We start from the raw sequence: 18,235 nt of genomic DNA, 5'->3' as shown, positions 1-18,235 counted from the left end.
GCCCGCGCTGCGCTCCTACTTGCTTCACGGCACTTTGCAGTGGATTGAAGGACCTGTGCTGACGTCAGAGGCATGTGACTGGTCACTCGACGCTGACGTCGGCAGGTCTTTCAATCCACTGCTGGCAAGCCAGCGCAGGCCATCGGAGGGTAAGTATAGATTTATTTTTTTATTTTTAACCACTCTCTCGGGTCACACTATATAAATCCATGCCGTTTGCATGGATTTATATAGTGTGACCAAGTTGTCACAAGCACTTTCCAAGTGATGCTAAAATCGCTTGGAAAGCGCTTGTCAATCCGCATGCGGAAATTCAGTGAATAGCGCTCCATTTCCGCATGTCCCTGGCAGGAAAATGCATGTACAATCCGCATGCGTTTTTTTCTGCCAGGGAGATGCAGAAACGCTCAGGAAAAAATCCTGAGCATTTCTGCATCGTGAGCACATAGCCTTAGTTATATCTGCAAAATTAAACAGACCGGTATGGGCCCATTGACTTTATTATTTTAGTACAGCATATGCCATTTAATGCCAGAAACCTATAACCAAAAAAACACTTAATACAGCAAAAAATAGTGCCCTCACACCTTTACTATTAAAGGGAACCTGTCATGTCCTGTGTACTATGTAAACTGCCCCCATTGTGTTGTTAGTGATGCAATATGTATCACTAACACGCTTTATTCATTAAAACTGGGGCTAATATGAGTGTAAAGCATTTTATATACTTATATCCTACCTGCTCGTTCAGTCATAGGGTGTGATCCTCGCATTCAGTCAGGGCTGGAGCTGCCCACGTATTTGCATTCTGCTCCCGGCTCGTGCTGAAGTATGGGGCGCCTGCACAGTATGTCATGGCCAGCCAGAAAAGCTTGCAGCGAGGGGAGCCGCGCATGTGCTGTGAGGTTATGTAGTTCCCAGCTTCACTGTGCACGGCCGGAGCCGCTCGTCACAGCACATGCGCGGCTCGCTACAAGCTTTTCTGGCTGGCCATGACATACTGTGCAGGCGCCCCATACTTCAGCACGAGCCGGGAGCAGAATGCAAATACGTGGGCAGCTCCAGCCCTGACTGAATGCGAGGATCACACCCTATGACTGAACGAGCAGGTATCATATAAGTATATAAAATGCTTTATACTCATGATATTAACCCCAGTTTTAATGAAAAATGCGTGTTAGTGATACATATTGCATCACTAACACAATGTTGGCAGTTTACATAGTACACAGGACATGACAGGTTCCCTTTAAATGAATGTAGAGGTACACAAATACACTGTGGCCATTATACCACAATGTGTACATACACTATGCGTCAGCACATTGTGAATAGTGAATACCTGAACTCCACTTTGTTGTACACATTCAGAGTGTAAGGGCCTTAGTTAACATGTCGTGGTTGGAGGCTTTTGCACTTTTTGATCAATAAATGTTAACGAAGTACCTTACGTTTTTATGTGTACAACAGTGGAGTTCACTTATTCATTAAATGGTGTGCTGATGCATCGTGTATGTTCACATTAATACTGCAGTCTGGGGGCGTTTAAAAGGGGTTGTCCACAGATATTTTCTTTCTGTCCATTGGAGTTGGCTACAAGAAAATAACCTGATCAGCCCCTCACGTTTCCGTAGTCCAGCAGCACATCCCTGCGGTGGCTTACCAGTGGTATGGGTAACATGTTGGCTCGCTGCTAATACATAATACAATGGGGCATATTGTAACCTGTATTCTTTCCTGTGAATCAGCACCATATGATTTACTGTTTTTTATATAGAGGTAACATTAATATTGATCTGAATTAAGTTGAGCAATTTGTTCGGCCCTCCACCACAATCCCAGATCCCTATGTGCCCCCCTGGGAAAATAGCCCACCCCTGCATTAGACTGTTGGCTGATACTGATGACTGTGGCAGACTTTAGTCTGTTTATGGGGGCAGATTTTGGCTGGTAATGCAGAGCGCTGTATTTGAGGTGGGAGTGAGAGCAATGTCTCGAATTGTTAGACATCAGGTTGTTACCTGATGGACGTCCTGTGCAGACTGCTGGGTTATCATGTAAATGACGAGGCTGCTTTCAGCTTTACTCCTTGACTGTCTTGTGTTTTCTCCTTACAGCTGTGACGCTGACCCATCAGCCCTTGCAAAATACGTTGTTGCCTTAGTGAAGAAGGATAAAAGTGACAGAGAGCTGAAGGCCCTGTGCATAGATCAGCTGGATGTGTTTCTTCAGAGAGGTAAATCCACACACACTGCATGTTTTCCATGGTAAGGGGGCGTTCACACATCCAAGTGAAATGTCCGAGTGATGTCTGATTAGACATTGCTTAAACTCACAGATCCATTCACACATCCGTGACCATGACGGAGCCAAGAATGACATTGGGGATACTCGGAGCACGTCCTATTCTGATCTGATGTTGAGGGCGTACTCAGTGGGTCTGTGCACTGTCCGATAAAAGTGCAGACATTGCACTGATGTGTGAATGCACCCGAATAGAAGTGTTTTTTCCATCATATGATGTGATGGTGTTTTGCTGGCATATACCATCACTTAGTGGGGCTCTGACTGCCTGCATATACGCTAGTCCTGTGAAGGAAGGGGCACAGCTACACTGTGTTCCAAATTATGCAAATAATATTTTCTCAGATTTTCCCAAATTACCTATATGAATTGCAGTCATTGTAATTTTCCAGTCAAATAACTATTAGAGTACAATTGAAAGGTTTTTGTACAAACTGCCTATGATAACAGTATATTTTTTCAAAAATAAAAAACTCAAACTGCTCTCAAAATGCATGTTCCAAATTATTATGCACAGCAGAGATGTCAACCTTTTCATTTTAATAAAGAACAAAAAAATGGTCATTTTTGAAATTATAAGCATTAGCAGGTTATTACAAACTGAAATCAAACAGTTTTCAACTCAAAACTTTATTCTAGGTGATGTTACATTTGCACATAGGACCCCTTGTTCGAAAGGAGCGTCTGAACTCTCTCGTCCATTGAATTTGTCAGGTTTTGGATGGTTTCTGCTTTAATTGTTTTGCATGAGGACAGAATACCCTCCCAGAGCTGTTGCTTAGATGTGAACTCCCTCCCACCATCATAGACACTCCTTTTGGTTCTCAATGGGGTTGAGGTCAGGGGAGCATGGGGGCCACACCATAAGTTTGTCCACTTTTATGCCCATAGCAGCCAGAGATGCAGATGTGTTATGTGCAGCCACTAGCCCAGCCCTCGCCACTAAGTTTATTTTTTAGACGACTTTATTCTTTGGGTCGGTGCGATTACAGCGATGCCAGATTCATATCGGATTTTTATGATTGACAGCTGTCACACACTAAAAGATGCATTTTTTTGCAGACTAGTTTTTACATCGCCATATTTTGAGAGCTTTAAATTTTCCATACTTCGACCGACAGCCATGTGGCGGCTTGTTTTTTTGCGGGACAAATTGACGTTTTTATTGGTACCATTTTCGGGCAGGTGACATTTTTTGGTGGCTTTCTATTCTGATTTTTAGAAGGCAGAATAAACAAAAACCAACAATTCAGGAATTGTTTTTTTGAGTTTTTTTTTATGCTGTTCTGCGTGTGGTAAAATTGATAAGGTAGCTTTATTCTTTGGGTCAGTACGTTTATAGCGGTACTACATTTATATATTTTTTTTTAAATATTTTGGCGCTTTTACACAATAAAAACTATTTTATAGAAAAAAGCATTGTTTTTGCATCGCTTTGTTCTGAGCTATAACTTTTTTATTTTTCGGCCATAGGTGTTGTAAGGCAGCTTGTTTTTTGCGGGACAAGATGACGTTTGCAGTGGTACCATTTTTATTTACAATTGTCTTTTTGATCTCGTATTATTCCATTTTTTGTTTGGCGATATGATTATAAAACAGTTTTATGTTTATTTATTTTTTATTTTTTTTATCGTGTTCACTAAAGGGGTTAACTAGCAGGACCCTTTTATAGGTCAGGTCGTTCCGGACGCAGCAATACCAAATATGTGTACTTTTATTGGTTTATTTTTTTTTTTCATAAGATTATTTATTTATGGGTACAATATATATATAATTTTTTTTTTCTTTTTTTTTAATTTTTATTACTTGTTCACGTTGTACCAATATGGGACTTTCACTTTTTGCAGCCTGATCGCCTGCATGGCATAGAGAGTAGTAGCTCCCTATGCCATGCAGCCTGTCAGCGCTGCACTGGGAGAAGTTACTTTGGTCGTGCACTGCACATGACCAAAGCAACTTCCTGCCTCCTGGTGTCCCGGATGTTGTCATGATGGCTTCGGGTCACCATGGCAACATCCGGGACCGGACTCGGACGCCGCTGGATGCCGGCAGAGAAAGTAAGTATAGCGCTTACCTCCTCTTGGCACTGGAATGTTGCGATTGATTTAGATCGCAGCATTTCTTGGGTTAATGTGCCAGGAGCGGTGCGGGACCGCTCCCTGCACATAGTACCGCGTGTCAGCTGTGACAATCAGCTGACACCTGGCGGCAATCTCGCCTGCACCGCTTGTGTGCGGGCGAAATCGCCAGGACGTATTAATACGTATCAGGCCCATAAGGCTCAGGGCACAGATACGTACCAATACGCCCTGGGCCAGAAAGGTTACGGCTGTTTTCACCTTCCTGACCAGTATCACTTTGTGGTAATAACTTAATATATCCCACTGATTCTGAGATTTTGTTTCAGCACACGTATTTCATCATTTGCATGGCAACCTGCTTCTTGTGGGACAATGTCACGTTTTCATTTCCATTTTGACGTTTTGATCACGTTTTATGTCACTTTTTGGCGTTATAAAATGAAAAGGCTCATTTTTTGCGTAGTTCACTGAAGGGGTTAATTAGTGACTGTTTTATAGGTTGGGTCGTTTCAGACGTGGTGAAACCAAATGTGTTGTGTTTTTTTTTTTTGCATAAATATATCTATCTATTGGTATAAGGCTGAGTTCACACGATGCGTTTTTCATGCGTTTCCGCGGCATTTTTGCAGTTGCGTAAACGCCGCGGAAACGCATGAAAAACGCATGGTAGAAGGGCAGCAATGTTCCCCAATGGAAATCCGCATGTGCTGTGCCCATGATGCGGATTTTTCCGCAGCGTAAACGCTGCGGTCAAAAATCCGCAGCATGTCAATTAATTTTGTGGAAACGCTGCTCTTTTGCCGCCATTGACTTGCATTAGACCGCATGGCATCCGCATCACTGTATATGTTGATGCGCTTTTCATGCGGTCTAATGTGCGGATGGTACCCGGGTGTGGATGAGAGGACTCTCATCCAGACCCAGGTACCATTAAAAAAAAAAGAATAAAATAAAAAATATATATATTCTCACCTTCTGACGGCCCGCGCTGCGTCCTGCCGGCTTCCCGCGCACTTCGCGGTTGAATGAAGGCCCTTCGCTGACGTCAGAGTCATGTGACGGGTCACGTGACGCTGACGTCGGAAGGTCCTACAGTCTTCACTGCCGGCAGCCGGGACCGAGCGAAGCAGGACACCGGGGGCCATCAGAGGGTAACGTATAGATTTATTTTTTATTTTTTGACATCACACACTATATAAATCCATGCCGGTTGCATGGATTTATATAGTGTGAAGTTGACAAGCACTTTCCAAGTGATGCTAAAATCGCTTGGGAAGCGCTTGTCAACCCGCATGCGGAAATGAAAGTGAAGACCGCTTCATTTCCGCTTGTCCCTGGCAGGAAACCGCATGTACAATCCGCATGCGTTTTTTCCTGCCAGAGAGATGCAGAAACGCTCAGGAAAAAATCCTGAGCATTTCTGCATCGTGTGCACATACCCTTAAACTTTGTATTTACTTCTTTACTTGGCCCCTCCTTTGGGACTTTTATTACTATGATCGCTGGTATAAAGCATTACAATGCATTATACCTGTTGTCATGCTCTGGACATGGTCTAAACAGGCCTCCGTAGTTGGCAAACCCAGAGGTCGTCATGACAACCTCAAGTTGCCATGGCAACGATCAGGCACTTGCGATATCATCGAGCCCTCTCCCAGCCTACTAAATGCTGCAATCACTGTTGGTCTCGGCATTTAATGGGTTTAATGGGCCAGGGCAGTGCGGGCACCGCTCCTGGCCGTGACAGCTGGAGCTTGGCTATAACGTACGCCAAGGTCCTGGTGGCGATCGTGCAGGCACAGCTACTGTGCCCGCTTGATCGCCATGACATAAATTTACACCATTTCGTGGGAACCCCTTCCCGACCATGTTGTAAAGGGGTTAATTGCTGTAATTTTCTGAGTTTCGCTCCTCACAAGTACTCCTGTCTGTCTGCTCAGGGTTTGGACCCCCACTCATCATGAATTGATATCATAAAAAGCAGATGTCACCAGCGTATGCTAAGAATTCCCTTTAATGTAAAAATAACTTTCTACTATTATTTTTTTTCTTCCCGAGCTGAACATCTCAATTGTCTGATCACAGTTGGGCTTTATGGATTGGCCTATATGTTGGTTTCAATGACATTTTGTGTTCATTCTATGGACTGTAACTTTTAACACTTTCTTTCAGAAACGCAAGGCTTTGTAGACAAATTATTTGATGCTGTGAACACAAAGAGCTATCTCCCACCCCCTGAACCTACGTCAACAGTAATCGTAAAGGAAGACCCACTAGAGAATGAAGAAAAAGAAGCTAAGAAAGAAGAGGTATGTATAAACCATATTCCAGGTGGCCCCAAGTGCTAAAAGTTATGTGTAGATAAGGGATATTGGACCACATATCTTAGTTTTTCAACATAGTAACATTAGTGAAAAAATAGTTATAATTGACTGTACAATTGGGTCTGTCAGAACTTGTAGACTAGTTTCACATGTTTAATTTCCCAGCGCTGTGAATGTATGGCAGTGATGATGCAGGCCAAAGAGTTGTGATCTCGAGATCACCCACAGGACGGCCACTATGCTTAATGGTCTCCTGCAGCAGAGACTGCGCTCCAATCCCAACCATTTAAGCTAGGCACGGTCCAATCAAAAGAATGCTTCAGGAAAAAAAATGTTTTCAAAACCTCTGTAGGAAACACGTCAGGGAAATAAGTTCCTCCAAAAAAAAGATTTTCCTGAAAAGGTCTCTCCTTAAAAAAGCTTTTTGGTTTTGAACGCCCAAGAAAACCCCCAGTGTGCACATAGCCTTACTTTGCGCATGCATCTTAGTTATGGCAACAAATTAAAGGTTTTCCTTTTGTCGTGTGATTGCTGCTTACTTGTGCTGGCTTGTGTAGATGGCCACTAGGCTGTGTCTTTGGCAAAGCTTAAAGGGAATGTGTGTGTGTGTGTGTCCCCACGCGCGCGCGCGCGCGCACACACACACACACACACACACACACACACACACACACACACACACACACACACACACACACACACACACACACACACACACACACACACACACACACACTTTTTTTCCCACAATTGCAGAAATGTAAAGTATTATTGTTTTAAGTTCAGAGCACAGCCGCGCAATGACTACAGGGCTGTGCTCTGATCATTGCGGTGCATGTAGGTCGGCAGCCTGGTCTTTTGCTACTAATACCAGGTTACTGAGCTGTTCTCAGTGCTGGTAAAAGTCCACGCCGTATGCAGTGTTCTCACTGTTCAGAGGAGGCCTGTGGAAGTGACTTCTTCCAGCAGAGAGAACAACTACAGTAGTGCAGTGTCAGGCTGCTGTTAACTGCTCGCCAAGTCCCAGACCTCCTGTCACCACTCGCCGCAGAACACTGTGAGCAGTAACGAGAGGAAATAGTAGCTCACAGTGCACGTGTGGACTACAACAAAATAGTTATCCCCCACCTTCCTTTCCCCCACAGCTGTGAACTGCATAGCCCAGTGGGAGTGCCTAGGTCCCAGCTAGCGGCAGCCACAGTGTAGGAGATGTGGTCAGACACCGACCAGTCTTCTGTGCCCGGGAGCTGCTGTATTTAAGGTGTTTAAGTGTCGTGCTCAGATACTTACAAAACATTTAATAAAAATGGCAGCCCTTAGTGGCTGCAGAAAAAAATATTGTTAAAAAGTACATTTAATTTTGTTTTTGCTATCGACATATCAGTGGCACATCCTTTGTCCGCATCATGGGGCTACATTTGTACCATTACTTTCATCTTGATGCTAAAAATACATTTCCCCGCTTTCTGGCACTGTTTGTGTGCACTGTACACATTAGACTAAATTTGGCTGAACCAAATTACAGTCTAATGTGTACAGTGGTTAGAGAATTATCTTGCCTTTTAGATTTCCAATAGCCAATCTTTCTGTTCTCTGGGCGTAGAGCTGCACCAAGAGGATCGTGTGTGTGTGTGAGGGGGGGGCGAGTGCAGAGGATCGTGTGTGTGGAGGAGCGAGTGCAGAGGATCGTGTGTGTGGGGGGCGAGTGCAGAGGATCGTGTGTGTGGGGGGCGAGTGCAGAGGATCGTGTGTGTGGGGGGCGAGTGCAGAGGATCGTGTGTGTGGGGGGCGAGTGCAGAGGATCGTGTGTGTGGGGGGCGAGTGCAGAGGATCGTGTGTGTGGGGGGCGAGTGCAGAGGATCGTGTGTGTGGGGGGCGAGTGCAGAGGATCGTGTGTGTGGGGGGCGAGTGCAGAGGATCGTGTGTGTGGGGGGCGAGTGCAGAGGATCGTGTGTGTGGGGGGCGAGTGCAGAGGATCGTGTGTGTGGGGGGCGAGTGCAGAGGATCGTGTGTGTGGGGGGCGAGTGCAGAGGATCGTGTGTGTGGGGGGCGAGTGCAGAGGATCGTGTGTGTGGGGGGCGAGTGCAGAGGATCGTGTGTGTGGGGGGCGAGTGCAGAGGATCGTGTGTGTGGGGGGCGAGTGCAGAGGATCGTGTGTGTGGGGGGCGAGTGCAGAGGATCGTGTGTGTGGGGGGCGAGTGCAGAGGATCGTGTGTGTGGGGGGCGAGTGCAGAGGATCGTGTGTGTGGGGGGCGAGTGCAGAGGATCGTGTGTGTGGGGGGCGAGTGCAGAGGATCGTGTGTGTGGGGGGCGAGTGCAGAGGATCGTGTGTGTGGGGGGCGAGTGCAGAGGATCGTGTGTGTGGGGGGCGAGTGCAGAGGATCGTGTGTGTGGGGGGCGAGTGCAGAGGATCGTGTGTGTGGGGGGCGAGTGCAGAGGATCGTGTGTGTGGGGGGCGAGTGCAGAGGATCGTGTGTGTGGGGGGCGAGTGCAGAGGATCGTGTGTGTGGGGGGCGAGTGCAGAGGATCGTGTGTGTGGGGGGCGAGTGCAGAGGATCGTGTGTGTGGGGGGCGAGTGCAGAGGATCGTGTGTGTGGGGGGCGAGTGCAGAGGATCGTGTGTGTGGGGGGCGAGTGCAGAGGATCGTGTGTGTGGGGGGCGAGTGCAGAGGATCGTGTGTGTGGGGGGCGAGTGCAGAGGATCGTGTGTGTGGGGGGCGAGTGCAGAGGATCGTGTGTGTGGGGGGCGAGTGCAGAGGATCGTGTGTGTGGGGGGCGAGTGCAGAGGATCGTGTGTGTGGGGGGCGAGTGCAGAGGATCGTGTGTGTGGGGGGCGAGTGCAGAGGATCGTGTGTGTGGGGGGCGAGTGCAGAGGATCGTGTGTGTGGGGGGCGAGTGCAGAGGATCGTGTGTGTGGGGGGCGAGTGCAGAGGATCGTGTGTGTGGGGGGCGAGTGCAGAGGATCGTGTGTGTGGGGGGCGAGTGCAGAGGATCGTGTGTGTGGGGGGCGAGTGCAGAGGATCGTGTGTGTGGGGGGCGAGTGCAGAGGATCGTGTGTGTGGGGGGCGAGTGCAGAGGATCGTGTGTGTGGGGGGCGAGTGCAGAGGATCGTGTGTGTGGGGGGCGAGTGCAGAGGATCGTGTGTGTGGGGGGCGAGTGCAGAGGATCGTGTGTGTGGGGGGCGAGTGCAGAGGATCGTGTGTGTGGGGGGCGAGTGCAGAGGATCGTGTGTGTGGGGGGCGAGTGCAGAGGATCGTGTGTGTGGGGGGCGAGTGCAGAGGATCGTGTGTGTGGGGGGCGAGTGCAGAGGATCGTGTGTGTGGGGGGCGAGTGCAGAGGATCGTGTGTGTGGGGGGCGAGTGCAGAGGATCGTGTGTGTGGGGGGCGAGTGCAGAGGATAGTGTGTGTGGGGGGCGAGTGCAGAGGATCGTGTGTGTGGGGGGCGAGTGCAGAGGATCGTGTGTGTGGGGGGCGAGTGCAGAGGATAGTGTGTGTGGGGGGCGAGTGCAGAGGATAGTGTGTGTGGGGGGCGAGTGCAGAGGATAGTGTGTGTGGGGGGCGAGTGCAGAGGATCGTGTGTGTGGGGGGCGAGTGCAGAGGATCGTGTGTGTGGGGGGCGAGTGCAGAGGATAGTGTGTGTGGGGGGCGAGTGCAGAGGATCGTGTGTGTGGGGGGCGAGTGCAGAGGATCGTGTGTGTGGGGGGCGAGTGCAGAGGATCGTGTGTGTGAGGGGGGGCGAGTGCAGAGGATCGTGTGTGTGTGTGAGGGGGGGGCGAGTGCAGAGGATCGTGTGTGTGTGTGAGGGGGGGGCGAGTGCAGAGGATCGTGTGTGTGTGTGTGTGTGTGAGGGGGGGGGCGAGTGCAGAGGATCGTGTGTGTGGAGGGGCGAGTGCAGAGGAACGTGTGTGTGAGGGGGGGGCGAGTGCAGAGGATCGTGTGTGTGTGTGTGGGGGGGGCGAGTGCAGAGGATCGTGTGTGTGTGGGGGGGCGAGTGCAGAGGATCGTGTGTGAGGGGGGGCGAGTGCAGAGGATCGTGTGTGTGGAGGGGCGAGTGCAGAGGATCGTGTGTGTGAGGGGGGGGCGAGTGCAGAGGATCGTGTGTGTGTGAGGGGGGGCGACTGCAGAGGATCGTGTGTGTGGAGGGGCGAGTGCAGAGGATAGTGTGTGTGTGTGAGGGGGGGGCGAGTGCAGAGGATAGTGTGTGTGTGTGAGGGGGGGGCGAGTGCAGAGGATTGTGTGTGTGAGGGGGGGGGCGAGTGCAGAGGATCGTGTGTGTGTGAGGGGGGGGCGAGTGCAGAGGATCGTGTGTGTGTGAGGGGGGGACGAGTGCAGAGGATCGTGTGTGTGAGGGGGGGGCGAGTGCAGAGGATCGTGTGTGTGAGGGGGGGGCGAGTGCAGAGGATAGTGTGTGTGTGTGAGGGGGGGGCGAGTGCAGAGGATCGTGTGTGTGAGGGGGGGGCGAGTGCAGAGGATCGTGTGTGTGAGGGGGGGCGAGTGCAGAGGATTGTGTGTGTGTGAGGGGGGGGCTAGTGCAGAGGATCGTGTGTGTGAGGGGGGGCAAGTGCAGAGGATCGTGTGTGGGGGGGGGCGAGTGCAGAGGATAGTGTGTGTGAGGGGGGGGCGAGTGCAGAGGATAGTGTGTGTGAGGGGGGGCGAGAGCAGAGGATCGTGTGTGTGAGGGGGGGGCGAGTGCAGAGGATCGTGTGTGTGTGTGTGGGGGGGCGAGTGCAGAGGATCGTGTGTGGGGGGGGCGAGTGCAGAGGATCGTGTGTGTGGGGGGGGCGAGTGCAGAGGATAGTGTGTGTGTGTGTGTGAAGGGGGGGCGAGTGCAGAGGATCGTGTGTGTGAGGGGGGGCGAGTGCAGAGGATCGTGTGTGTGGGGGGGGGGCGAGTGCAGAGGATCGTGTGTGTGGGGGGCGAGTGCAGAGGATCGTGTGTGTGGGGGGCGATTGCAGAGGATCGTGTGTGTGGGGTGGGGCGAGTGCAGAGGATCGTGTGTGTGGGGTGGGGCGAGTGCAGAGGATCGTGTGTGTGGGGTGGGGCGAGTGCAGAGGATCGTGTGTGTGGGGTGGGGCGAGTGCAGAGGATCGTGTGTGTGTGGGGGGGGGCGAGTGCAGAGGATCGTGTGTGTGGGGGGGGGCGAGTGCAGAGGATCGTGTGTGTGTGTGGGGGGGGCGAGTGCAGAGGATCGTGTGTGTGGGGGGGGGCGAGTGCAGAGGATCGTGTGTGTGGGGGGGGCGAGTGCAGAGGATCGTGTGTGTGTGGGGGGGCGAGTGCAGAGGATCGTGTGTTTGGGGGGGGCGAGTGCAGAGGATCGTGTGTTTGGGGGGGGCGAGTGCAGAGGATCGTGTGTGTGGGGGGGGCGAGTGCAGAGGATCGTGTGTGTGTGGGGGGGGCGAGTGCAGAGGATCGTGTGTGTGGGGGGGGCGAGTGCAGAGGATCGTGTGTGTGGGGGGGGCGAGTGCAGAGGATCGTGTGTGTGGGGGGGGGCGAGTGCAGAGGATCGTGTGTGTGTGGGGGGGGCGAGTGCAGAGGATCGTGTGTGTGTGGGGGGGGCGAGTGCAGAGGATCGTGTGTGTGGGGGGGGCGAGTGCAGAGGATCGTGTGTGTGGGGGGGGGGCGAGTGCAGAGGATCGTGTGTGTGGGGGGGGGGGCGAGTGCAGAGGATCGTGTGTGTGTGGGGCGGGCGAGTGCAGAGGATCGTGTGTGTGTGTGTGGGGCGGGCGAGTGCAGAGGATCGTGTGTGTGTGTGGGGGGCGGGCGAGTGCAGAGGATCGTGTGTGTGTGTGTGTGGGGCGGGCGAGTGCAGAGGATCGTGTGTGTGGGGTGGGCGAGTACAGAGGATCGTGTGTGTGTGTGTGTGGGGCGGGCGAGTGCAGAGGATCGTGTGTGTGGGGCGGGCGAGTGCAGAGGATCGTGTGTGTGTGTGTGTGGGGCGGGCGAGTGCAGAGGATCGTGTGTGTGGGGGGCGAGTGCAGAGGATCGTGTGTGTGGGGGGCGAGTGCAGAGGATCGTGTGTGTGGGGGGCGAGTGCAGAGGATCGTGTGTGTGGGGGGCGAGTGCAGAGGATTGTGTGTGTGGGGGGCGAGTGCAGAGGATCGTGTGTGTGGGGGGCGAGTGCAGAGGATCGTGTGTGTGGGGGGGGGCGAGTGCAGAGGATCGTGTGTGTGGGGGGGGCGAGTGCAGAGGATCGTGTGTGTGGGGGGGGCGAGTGCAGAGGATCGTGTGTGTGTGGGGGGGGCGAGTGCAGAGGATCGTGTGTGTGGGGGGGGGCGAGTGCAGAGGATCGTGTGTGTGGGGGGGGGGCGAGTGCAGAGGATCGTGTGTGTGGGGGGGGCGAGTGCAGAGGATCGTGTGTTTGGGGGGGGCGAGTGCAGAGGATCGTGTGTGTGTGGGGGGGCGAGTGCAGAGGATCGTGTGTGTGGGGGGGGGCGAGTGCAGAGGATCGTGTGTGTGGGGGGGGGGCGAGTGCAGAGGATCGTGTGTGGGGGGGGCGAGTGCAGAGGATCGTGTGTGTGGGGGGGGCGAGTGCAGAGGATCGTGTGTGTGTGGGGGCGAGTGCAGAGGATCGTGTGTGTGGGGGGGGGCGAGTGCAGAGGATCGTGTGTGAGGGGGGGGGCGAGTGCAGAGGATCGTGTGTGTGGAGGGGCGAGTGCAGAGGATCGTGTGTGTGAGGGGGGGGGCGAGTGCAGAGGATCGTGTGTGTGTGAGGGGGGGCGAGTGCAGAGGATCGTGTGTGTGGAGGGGCGAGTGCAGAGGATAGTGTGTGTGTGTGAGGGGGGGGCGAGTGCAGAGGATAGTGTGTGTGTGAGGGGGGGGGCGAGTGCAGAGGATAGTGTGTGTGTGTGAGGGGGGGTCGAGTGCAGAGGATAGTGTGTGTGTGTGAGGGGGGGGCGAGTGCAGAGGATAGTGTGTGTGTGTGAGGGGGGGGCGAGTGCAGAGGATTGTGTGTGTGAGGGGGGGGCGAGTGCAGAGGATAGTGTGTGTGTGAGGGGGGGGCGAGTGCAGAGGATAGTGTGTGTGTGAGGGGGGGGCGAGTGCAGAGGATAGTGTGTGTGTGAGGGGGGGGCGAGTGCAGAGGATCGTGTGTGTGGAGGGGCAAGTGCAGAGGATCGTGTGTGTGAGGGGGGGCGAGTGCAGAGGATCGTGTGTGTGTGTGATGGGGGGGGCGAGTGCAGAGGATCGTGTGTGTGTGAGGGGGGGGCGAGTGCAGAGGATCGTGTGTGTGGAGGGGCGAGTGCAGAGGATCGTGTGTGTGGAGGGGCGAGTGCAGAGGATCGTTTGTGTGAGGGGGGGCGAGTGCAGAGGATCGTGTGTGTGGGGTGGGGCGAGTGCAGAGGATCGTGTATGTGGGGTGGGGCGAGTGCAGAGGATCGTGTGTGTGGGGTGGGGCGAGTGCAGAGGATCGTGTGTGTGGGGGGGGGGCGAGTGCAGAGGATCGTGTGTGTGGGGGGGGGCGAGTGCAGAGGATCGTGTGTGTGGGGGGGGGCGAGTGCAGAGGATCGTGTGTGTGGGGGGGGGCGAGTGCAGAGGATCGTGTGTGTGGGGGGGGCGAGTGCAGAGGATCGTGTGTGTGGGGGGGGGCGAGTGCAGAAGATCGTGTGTGGGGGGGGGGCGAGTGCAGAAGATCGTGTGTGTGGGGGGGGGGCGAGTGCAGAGGATCGTGTGTTTGGGGGGGGCGAGTGCAGAGGATCGTGTGTGTGGGGGGGGGCGAGTGCAGAGGATCGTGTGTGTGTGGGGGGGGCGAGTGCAGAGGATCGTGTGTGTGTGGGGGGGCGAGTGCAGAGGATCGTGTGTGTGTGGGGGGGGCGAGTGCAGAGGATCGTGTGTGTGGGGGGGGCGAGTGCAGAGGATCGTGTGTGTGTGGGGGGGGCGAGTGCAGAGGATCGTGTGTGTGTGGGGGGGGCGAGTGCAGAGGATCGTGTGTGTGGGGGGGGGGCGAGTGCAGAGGATCGTGTGTGTGGGGGGGGGCGAGTGCAGAGGATCGTGTGTGTGGGGGGGGGCGAGTGCAGAGGATCGTGTGTGTGGGGGGGGGGCGAGTGCAGAGGATCGTGTGTGTGTGGGGCGGGTGAGTGCAGAGGATCGTGTGTGTGTGTGTGTGGGGCGGGCGAGTGCAGAGGATCGTGTGTGTGGGGGGCGGGCGATTGCAGAGGATCGTGTGTGTGTGTGTGTGGGGCGGGCGAGTGCAGAGGATCGTGTGTGTGGGGTGGGCGAGTACAGAGGATCGTGTGTGTGTGGGGCGGGCGAGTGCAGAGGATCGTGTGTGTGGGGCGGGCGAGTGCAGAGGATCGTGTGTGTGTGTGTGGGGGGCGAGTGCAGAGGATCGTGTGTGTGGGGGGCGAGTGCAGAGGATCGTGTGTGTGGGGGGCGAGTGCAGAGGATCGTGTGTGTGGGGGGCGAGTGCAGAGGATCGTGTGTGTGGGGGGCGAGTGCAGAGGATCGTGTGTGTGGGGGGCGAGTGCAGAGGATCGTGTGTGTGGGGGGGGCGAGTGCAGAGGATCGTGTGTGTGGGGGGGGCGAGTGCAGAGGATCGTGTGTGTGTGGGGGGGGCGAGTGCAGAGGATCGTGTGTGTGGGGGGGGGGCGAGTGCAGAGGATCGTGTGTGTGGGGGGGGGCGAGTGCAGAGGATCGTGTGTGTGGGGGGGGCGAGTGCAGAGGATCGTGTGTTTGGGGGGGGCGAGTGCAGAGGATCGTGTGTGTGTGGGGGGGCGAGTGCAGAGGATCGTGTGTGTGTGGGGGGGGCGAGTGCAGAGGATCGTGTGTGTGGGGGGGGCGAGTGCAGGGGATCGTGTGTGTGGGGGGGGCGAGTGCAGAGGATCGTGTGTGTGGGGGGGGGGCGAGTGCAGAGGATCGTGTGTGTGGGGGGGGGCGAGTGCAGAGGATCGTGTGTGTGTGGGGGGGGCGAGTGCAGAGGATCGTGTGTGTGTGGGGGGGGCGAGTGCAGAGGATCGTGTGTGTGGGGGGGGCGAGTGCAGAGGATCGTGTGTGGGGGGGGGGCGAGTGCAGAGGATCGTGTGTGTGTGTGTGTGTGTGTGGGGCGGGCGAGTGCAGAGGATCGTGTGTGTGTGTGGGGCGGGCGAGTGCAGAGGATCGTGTGTGTGTGTGTGGGGCGGGCGAGTGCAGAGGATCGTGTGTGTGTGTGTGGGGCGGGCGAGTGCAGAGGATCGTGTGTGTGGGGTGGGCGAGTGCAGAGGATCGTGTGTGGGGGTTGGTGGGGGGGTGGGTTGAGTAGAGTGTTCCTATAAATGTGGTAGTCGAGAGAAGAGGCGCCTGGGTGTGGGAGGGGGAGAGCAGAGGAGCCTGGGCGGGTGTGGGAGGGGGGAGAGCAGAGAAGCCTGGGGCGGGGGGAGAAGAGGAGCCTGGCGGAGGCTCTCTCATAGAGAACTCTGGGGTGCTCGGTCGTGCGGAGTGTCCCTATAAATGGGGTGGTTGAGGGAAGTAGTTGATCAGCCTTTGGACGTCATTTATCTTATGTTTATGGTGGAGCTTAAAGTTTTCACTGCTTATTTACCAATGTATCTTTTATCTCAGGTACCCAATGATGATGAAAAAGAAAAAAAAGCTTTAAGAAGAGTAAATCATAGTCCGCAGCCATCAACCACACGACACAGAGAAAATAAGTAATTGCCCTTTTTCCCTTTACAGTTTGTAAATTTTTGTAGTAAAATGACGAGATTTGGCTTACACAATTGTTTATGGTTATATAACTCTTATTGTGGATATGGGTAATTTGCAATGAATTGGAGGTAAGGTCCATTTATATAGAATTCAGCCATAAAAAGATACTCGTAAAAATGAGTCTGGAGTTTTGTAAGCACCAGATAGTGACTGCTGTGTGGTGCCCACACTGTGTAGCCGATTCTCCTCCTACAAATATGGACTGAAAAATTTCTCTTAATAAAAAAAATAAATTATTGAGCTGCTGTTTGGTTTTGCTTTTTTCCTCTCTGCGTTTTTTATACTTACTTTTGTGATGTCACTAAACAGGGAAAATAACAGAAAGCGGAGTAACTCTGACAGGGAGAGCACGTCGGTTACATCTTTTCGGTCAGGAGGCCAGGAACAGAGACCAGATGTCGATACTACATCCGGCCGTCTGAGTGGAAGCAAAGTGCAGAGTACAAAGAATGCACGGTAAGTAGACGGACGTCTCATGTACACTTCTGTTTGAAAGCTAAATTTGGGTTTCCTATTACCAGAATTTTACCAATGGGCAATTTGATGACACTTAGGCTATGGTCACACATTGCGTTTTTGCTGCGTTTTTTTCTGCAGGCATAACCTGCTTTCTTGGCAGTAAAGAAACTGATTACAAAAATCTGATTTTTCTGCGAATTTTGTCAGGTACCTTTGTGTCTTTAATGTCCCCCCAAAAAAAACATAATGCAGTTTCCTGTTTTTTTTTTGCGTATTTGCACTTACCCATTGCTTTCTATGAGTGAAAAAACGCTGAAAGTAGTGACATACTGCAGTTTGCAAAAACGCAGCAGTTTTCCAATTCAGTCAGGAAAAAAAAACCAATGTATGTGCCTGAGATTTCTGAAATCTCATAGCTTTGCTGATACTGTAAAACACAGCTTAAAATTTGCAAAAAAAGCAGCAAAAACACAACGTGTGAACATAGTCTTATAGTAATGCTCTTCAGCTTTTATGTTTAAAAGGGTTGTCTGGGCATTTGACATTGGGATTTGTTTGTAGGATACGTCATCAACATCAGATTGGTGGGGATTCAACACCCGCCACCTTCACCGATCAGCTGATCTTACTTTTGGCTGCTGGTTGTCAACATTGAATGGACCTGAACAGCATAGCTTCATTTACTGTGTAGTGGCAACTGCTGGGTAATGCAGATCAGATCCTATTTAAAGGGAGTCGGTTTCAACAGTCATTCTGGTCTGACAAAGTACAGGCGGTCCGTGTACCCCTAGTGTGGGAAAATATTTAAGTGCATGTTCCCATTCTTCTCTTCTTTGATAGCTCTGGTTTTACACACGTGGTCAAAATTGTTGGTACCCCTCGTTTATTGAAAGAAAAACCCACAGTGGTCACAGAAATAACTTGAATCTGACAAAAGTAATAATAAATTAAAAATCTATGATAATGAAAAAATGAAAGTCAGACATTACTTTTCTGCTTCCACAGAATTTAAAAATAAATTAAACTCATGAAACAGGCCTGGATAGAAATGATGGTACCCTTAACTTAATATTTTGTTGAACAACCTTTTGAGGCAATCACTGCAATCAAACGATTCCTGTAACTGTCAATGAGACTTCTGCACCTCTCGGCAGGTATTTTGGCCCACTCCTCATGAGCAAACTGCTCCAGTTGTCTTGTGTTTGAAGGTTGCCTTTTCCAGACGGCATGTTTCAGCTCTTTCCAAAGATGTTCAATAGGATTTAGGTCAGGGCTCATAGAAGGCCACTTCAGAATAGTCCAATGTTTTCCTCTTAGCCATCCTTGGGTGTTTTTAGCTGTGTGTTTTGGGTCATTATCCTGTTGCAAGACCCATGACCTGCGACTGAGA

The 18,235-nt window shown here is 52.5% G+C and overlaps 1 protein-coding gene across 1 annotated transcript in view; it reads left to right on the top strand.

Moving 5' to 3' along the window:
• RBM26 (RNA binding motif protein 26) overlaps nt 1-18,235 on the top strand; it is a 109,537-nt gene that overhangs the window by 9,203 nt on the left and 82,099 nt on the right. Inside the window, exons 2-5 of the mRNA XM_073664090.1 lie at nt 2,118-2,236; nt 6,558-6,694; nt 16,240-16,328; nt 16,696-16,842. Of these exons, the coding sequence (XP_073520191.1) occupies nt 2,118-2,236; nt 6,558-6,694; nt 16,240-16,328; nt 16,696-16,842 (492 nt within the window). The remainder of the gene's footprint in view (nt 1-2,117; nt 2,237-6,557; nt 6,695-16,239; nt 16,329-16,695; nt 16,843-18,235) is intronic.

The sequence above is a fragment of the Phyllobates terribilis genome, unplaced genomic scaffold (assembly GCF_046119375.1).
Source record: "Phyllobates terribilis strain yellow unplaced genomic scaffold, ASM4611937v1 Scaffold_2__4_contigs__length_985480577, whole genome shotgun sequence".
Lineage (NCBI taxonomy): Eukaryota > Metazoa > Chordata > Amphibia > Anura > Dendrobatidae > Phyllobates > Phyllobates terribilis.
The sequence above is the reverse complement of the archived record's forward strand: the minus strand, read 5'-3'. Positions and strand labels throughout refer to the sequence as shown.